Source organism: Drosophila hydei, unplaced genomic scaffold (assembly GCF_003285905.1).
Source record: "Drosophila hydei strain 15085-1641.00,03,60 unplaced genomic scaffold, DhydRS2 tig00000172-arrow-pilon, whole genome shotgun sequence".
In the NCBI taxonomy this organism is placed as follows: Eukaryota; Metazoa; Arthropoda; class Insecta; order Diptera; family Drosophilidae; genus Drosophila; species Drosophila hydei.
In genome coordinates, this window is record NW_022045682.1 from 3,620,747 (window position 1) to 3,627,845 (window position 7,099).

Consider the following 7,099-nt stretch of genomic DNA (forward strand, 5'->3'; position numbering starts at 1 on the left):
CAGACGACCCAGCGAGTCGCCCCAGTTAGCATTGAGAGGGGTGGCCTTCGACTCGCCTTCTTGGCATCCTTCCATCGTCCTGGCTGAGATTTATGCGCATATGCTAAGCACACAGTTTGCCTGTATATGCCAAGGGGCCAGAGTGAGATTCGTATCCAGGTTTGTTCTCATTTTTGGGGTTGGCCCTTATTTCTGTCTTCCGAAGGGTTGCTGCTCCGTCTTCTTGTCTTCTGCTTCATTTTTTGCTATGCTTCGCATTTTTCCGACGCGTTTTTGCTTGTTTTCTAAATTAAAATTGATTTGATCTTTTGCTCTTTTGCTATTGTTGTGCTCGTCCAGGCGCTCTGTTTGCCAATGTCCTGCTCCAATCTGCTTGAGCTGCACATATGCGTGAAGTCTTTGCAGCTGCTTCGCATAGAAATTTTCATTTGATAATGAAACGTGTCTGAAATGCCTACCAACTGCACAACTCGCTTCAAATTTAAATATCAAATGTGCGCACATTAGCTCAATAAAAGAACTCTCAAGAATGAAGCTTGAGAATCTTATCTGAAACTTAAATAATAATGATTGTCACAGCCAGATGAATGCTGCTTATATTCTATACCAAATTCAATGCATTTTATTTTTAATGTGAAGCAAATGATATTAAGTGTGACTAATCGATCAATGATGGATCGATGGCATATGCCGAAGTCGTTTTCATTTAGTTCTCGCGAAATGGTCAAGTTATCTAATACGTTATTAGGGTTTGTGCTTCTGGCACTCACTGCCAACGAGTTGGTTCGTTCGGAATCTATAAATATGAAACTTATCAAAGCCATATTTCAGGAGAATGATGGAAGTGTCATGTTTTCGCCTATAATGTTAATAAACGCCATGAAAATGTTTGCTGCATGGACGGCTGGAAACACAGCTGCGCAAATAAATCAAGTAATGCTGTTCAATAAGAATAAATTGCTGGCCGACTATGAAGACATTGATAACGATGATTATATTTATGATTCCCACGATGACGACCAGAATTACCGCGATATGGGAGACGTTATGACCGTTAATACAGCATTGTTCGTTTCGACCAATGTTATAGCTGCTGACAACATTGCAAATCAGATCGACTTTACGAACGCTACAAGGGCCATGAAGATTATCAATGGCTGGGTAGAGTTTCAAACTAAAAGCAGAATAAAGAATCTGGTTACTGAGTTTCACAAATTTACGAAAATTGCCTCGATTACTGCGGCCTACTATGAAGCAGAATGGAAATATAAATTCCTTCCCTCAAACACGAAGAAAGTGCCATTTTATACGAGCTTAACTAAAACTATTCAGGTCGATATGATGAGCTTAACGACTAAATTATCATACAAATATATCAGAGCAATAGATGCCACCGTCTTGGAGCTGCCACTAAAAGAAAAGGATGTTAAATTGTTAGTTATGTTGCCAAAGAAAATAGATGGAATTAATATGATGATTGAGAAGTTGCCGATGATCGAAATGCATAATATTAAACTTAGAAGAGCAACCAGAGAGGTTCATCTCGAATTGCCCAAGTTCATAGTGGACTTCGAAGTCGACTTGAAGAGAACGTTGATAAATCTGGGCATCAAAGACTTGTTTACCGATGCCAATTTTTCGAAGTTGACTGATAAAACTGGCATACTGAAAGTCGATGTTATGATTCAAAAAATCGTCGTGGAAATAAATGAAAATGGTGCTATAATGGCAACTGGTGCAAGTTTGTATACGCAGCTCTAACACGCCTTATACATTTATTTATATTTGTATTTTATTTGTTCAAGGAGCAATGCCGCCCAAGAAAGTCTTTAACTTTAAAGTGGACCATCCATTTATATATCTTTTCCGGCAATACAACCGAATCTTTTATGCGGGACGAGTCGACTTTCAGGATAAAGAGACAGAATAATAATATCTATATATATATGGTTTTTTTTGCATACAAAAATTAATCAAACTGAAACGTTAAAAATTAATCAAATAAAATCGATAAAAGTCGCATTTTTGCGTACAAAGATTAATCAGATAAATCGATATTTATCGCCCATTTTTGGAACTAAATATCTAATTGTTTGACTAACCTAAGCACTTTATATGACTTGATCAGTACTGTTCTTGGCTCTTCAGCTATCAGATTCAAAATTCTATTTGCTTGAAACAATTTGTATATTCTGAGCCATGAAATGTTTTCCGCATATTTTCTTCATGTTAAATGCAAAGGCGAAACAAATCAATATATAATAAATTTAATTAAATTTTATTTTTAAATTTAATTATTTAATAATTAAATATTTTACAATTTTTATACTCTGCACTTTTGAAGCAGATAACATGTAGAAGATATTGTAGTGTATATAATATTATTTTATTAATAATTTCTTGTTTATGTCGAGGTCAACAATTATCAATTTGATAGCAAATAATTTGATCTACTTTCTGGCTTGGCTACGCATTCCCAGTCAGTCCACAACAGAATCTCTTATTAATGAGCATTTTTGGTGCACATATTTTGTATATGGAAATGGCAAATATTCAATTAAAATGAGCCTTGCAAAGATGTTTGGTATTTGGTTAAAAATCTTCTATGTGAAACATCGCCAAGCCATACACTTGTCCCTCGGAGTTGAGATTTATCCGCATTGCAAATTCCCCCGTGCGCAAGGAATTTTGAAATATGTTTTTAATGAAGCGCTACCCTGGCTGGCGAGTGTAAATCTCGCTGGGATTTGGGCGCACAAAATTAATACGAAATCGAAAAACATTTGCCCAGGCTTATCGCGGCGACGACAGGCGAACGCTGCGTATGCGCAATGTCGTCAAAGTAGCTTATTTAAATTATCAACACGTTTGCTGCCGACTTCAATCGGGGCGGTAAACTTCGCCATATGTTTGGTCCATTAAGATAAGCGTCAATCGAACGCAGGCAAAACAAAAAGCCACACACACACAGGGAGAAATTGTAAATCCGGGCAAATGTGTAAAATTTTTGTTGTAGGCACGTTTTAAAATTACCATCAATAACGTTGCATGTCGAGCTGGGCTGCCCCTTGCTCCCTTGCTCCAAATGGGGGTTGCTTCAGTGTCCTTTGACTTTTGACTAAGCCAGCAGCAACAGCTCTCAGCACTCAGGTTCTCATTGCCAGTTTGATGGCTTGATAGAAATCTGGCTTCCAATGCTCCCCCGAGTCTCGAGTTCGAAGCGTGCCAGCTCGACGAGGGGTTGGCTGACTGTCTGACTGAGTTTCTTGACATTTTATTGTGTCGGGTTCGCTTGGTATTTATTGAAAATCGCTTTAGAGCATTTAAAAGGCCATTCCTACTTGGGCCAACAGCTTGTTGTCTGCTTAAGCTAAAAGTATTTAAATATTCAATTGATGACAAAGTAATTGACAAATCTTAATCTCTAAATTAGAAAAATATAAATATATTTATTAAAAGTTTTTGAAAGTTCAAATGTTCGTTAAAGCAAAGTTTAACCAAATTGTCAGCTAATTCTGAATCAACTCATACACAGAGACCTTAACATATTTGCAGTCATCGTAGTTATCTGAAAGCACAGATAGACGCCTAACCAGACTAGAAAACCTTCAGCAGTACTTGAGTGTTAGCCTTTCAGCTAGAAGCATGCACGCTTTAGAGCTAACTAGAATGAAATTTATACTCAGTTCCTACCTACCAACTGCCCAACAATCGATCTTGGTTTTAAATTAGCTAAAAAAGTTTGATAAATCTCAAACATCTGCAGTTTCAAATTTTTGGAAGCCACAGTCTTAACTGATTTATTAAACGTTCTATGGGCATAGATATAATTACTATATGGTTGGTCTTCAGTTGCCTACAAGAGTATATATTCTATATATCAAGCACTCTAGCACCTTAAATAAATGTCTTTCTGTTATACCAATTATAGTAGTTCTGGCTTTACCAAATTTCTAGTGGAAAATTCTGCAAAATCTTAGCAGTTGTTGAGTCCAGGTTTTTAAAGAAAATATGCTCAAGTTTCAAGTCTCTAGCCTCAAAATCTTACGTTCCTACGAACAGACTTACATCAAGACAACCAATACCCAAAGCCACTATAAACTGTTAACTTCTTGAACGAGCATGAATATGCCACATTTAGCCAGCTTTAGCTGCATATTGTCTTACGCCAAACATAGTTAATCACATTGCCCAATTACTTTCAGTTCTATAACTTTTCCAGTTTGGTTTAATAATCCCCCAATTAGTCTGTGCATGCCAAAAGTTTCACTTTCATATTTATATAAATTTTGAAATAAATGCATTCCATTTCCGAAAAAAAATATTCATGCTGTAAAAACTTCGTGACTGATTGATTGCTGAAATGCATATTGATCACATTGCTGATCCGTGATGTGTGCAGTGCTCTCTGCAGCCGTGTCTTGTATTTCGGCTTAAATAATTGATTGGCAAGGACATTTGATATTCGCTGCAGCTGTGTGCAGCTTTAACAGGCAGCTGTGCCAGCTCACTCACCTTATCCTGGCTGTCAGTCCCGCCCCCGCACAGCTGCTGGGCAAAGCGGCTTTCGTGGCATTTTGCGCTTTAATCCGCGCAAGTGTAGTCAAAGCAGAATACTTTCCCACTAGGATATGCAGCGAGCCTCTAGTTTTATTCAGGTGAATGGTAAATGGTGAATGGTAAATGGAAGTTTCACTGCGCATTCCGAAGCTTGGCAATTCAATAAAAAAAACTGCGTTTTCTATGCGGCGGGCGTTGGCAAATTTGTTGTTCGTTTGGCGCCGCCGCCGCCGACGACGACGACTTTTGCATTAATCACTTTTGCAAGCTTTCCGCTACAAGCAACAACAACAACAACGACTAGAAAATAGAGTCTGAAAAATAGGACAAAACGGAAAACGTGAAAAATTGGGCATCGCAAAGGCCGTATCGAATGGTGAGAGTGCAAAACCCCGACGAGACCCTTTAATCCGCTGTGCAAATGAGCGGCAGGGCCACAGTGGAAAATTTATGGGATCCACGTTACGGCGTTTCGGTTTTTCGATTGAGCTCCAGAGCCCCAGCAATGCTTTTTATATACTTCTTTTTGCATATATATATTTTTTATTCAGTGAATTGGTTGATTTTCAGCCTGTGAAATATGGATGCCAAATACAGCCAGGCAAATGTCAAAGATGGATTAGATACGCTACTCGAGGGTCAATCAATGAAAGTCAACCAGTGGAGCTGCGCATTGCTATGGAGATACTAAATGGAATGAAAAGAAAATGCAAAAAATAAAAATGAAAACAGAAATAAAAGAAATAAAAATACTACTAAAATATACTTGAGAATATTAATATGAAAATTGGAGACGAAATATTAAAAGTAAAAAAAAAAAAATAAAACAAATAAATAAAAATAATAAGAAATAAAAAAAGTATAAAATAAGAAATAATATGAATTCTTAAAAATAGAAATTAGCTGTGTTTTATTTTAATTTAATTTATATTAATTTCCTAACGAATTTATCATTCCCTGAACCCATTGAAAATACCATATCAGGGAATAATGGTTTTCTTTTAAATATATGTAACATACACAAACAGGCAGACCTTATAAAATATATATATTCTTGATAAGCACGACAAGCCAAATCAAATTAGCGCTGTCCGCCTGTTCCTATGTGAGACCAGTCGATCGCAGCATTAATAAAGATTTCCCATTTTTAATGGGATCAGAATATAAGAACACATTTGATTCACATATATATGAAGTATATATGTATAGCATATATAGTCCCGATCAGAATGTATGTATGTTGACTGTATATAGCTATCTCTGTCTGCTCGCCTTTCCTTCTGTTTCTAACTTAATGGAAAATAAGTGTAAATTCTCACTCAAAAAGTGCTCAGCAGCTCTGCTGGAGTTGCCTTTTGAGTGACTCTTGGGTATAAAAGGCGCAGCAGCGACTGTGGGCGATCAGTGAAGTTCATGACTTGGACTAGTTCAGTCACTGTGCAGCTCAGTGTAAATGGTGAATAAATTTAAGTTTTTTTTTAAATTGTTTTAGTTTAAATAATTTGTATTTTTTTAATAAATTTTGTATTAGTTTAAATAAATAATTATATACATATATACTTAATTTTTTCTTGTTTTTGAACTATTATTTAATTGTTTACATTATATATAATATATAAATATACAATTTTTAGTATTTTAATTATTATTAATAAACTTTTATTGTTATTTTAATAACGAAGTTAGTCATAATGTTCATTAGAGTAATGATCATTAAGAGTAATAATCATTTATGTACATGATTATTGCTGGTCATCAGCAATATGATTTTTTTTATGGTCATTTTCCTAATGATAATTAAGTTAATATTCTAATACTCATGCTGACTTGTTCTCTCTCTTTAAAGTTGTTAATTACTAAACTTACTTCTGGTGTATATTTAAAAGGATAAATATTATTTAGTATTTTTTTTGATTTACTTCGTCTTTGTGATATACTTAAATTTGTGTTTGTCATAGGCAAAGAATCTCTTCTGTTTAGTTTCATATTTATAGCTTTATTTTCATGCATATGTATATTAAATATTTACAAAAACACATACGTGTATATATTATTATATTAATATATGTTTTATATATATAAATATACTTAATTTGTTGTAACATTGACATAGGTTTTCTAAATAATCCATTTATGTATTACAAAGAGAATATTTTTGAAGAATTTTCTCACTTGTTTTTTCTTCAATTTATCTTATATGAATTTTTGCTTAAATTAAAATAAAAAATAATTAATAACAAAAGAAAATAATTAAAATAATAAATAAATATAAAAATATTATAAAAATATTGATTTAATTTTAAGTAATCAACTCAATACGTACTTTACCCAAGTAAGCAAAAGTTTTCGGGGCAGCAACATTTTCGAAGCGAATTGAATTTGCAACTTTAAACGAATACAAATTGAATATTCATTCAGTCATTCATTTTCATTCGTGCAGAGCCGCGGGGCCTCTGCTAAATTACCAAATTTAAGTTAAATTTTGTTGTAAAATGGAAAGAGAGCGAACTCAGAGAGAGGGAGAGGGAGAGTGGGAGGG

General features: G+C 34.8%; 1 protein-coding gene across 1 annotated transcript; it reads left to right on the plus strand.

Moving 5' to 3' along the window:
* Positions 1 to 724: 724 nt before the first annotated feature.
* LOC111595824 (serpin B3-like) lies at positions 725 to 1,932 on the plus strand. The gene is made up of 2 exons (XM_023309730.2): positions 725 to 1,741; positions 1,806 to 1,932. The coding sequence occupies exons 1-2, from the start codon at positions 805 to 807 to the stop codon at positions 1,928 to 1,930; spliced, it is 1,062 nt and encodes a 353-aa protein (XP_023165498.1). The 5' UTR covers positions 725 to 804; the 3' UTR covers positions 1,931 to 1,932.
* The last annotated feature ends 5,167 nt before the right edge of the window (positions 1,933 to 7,099 follow it).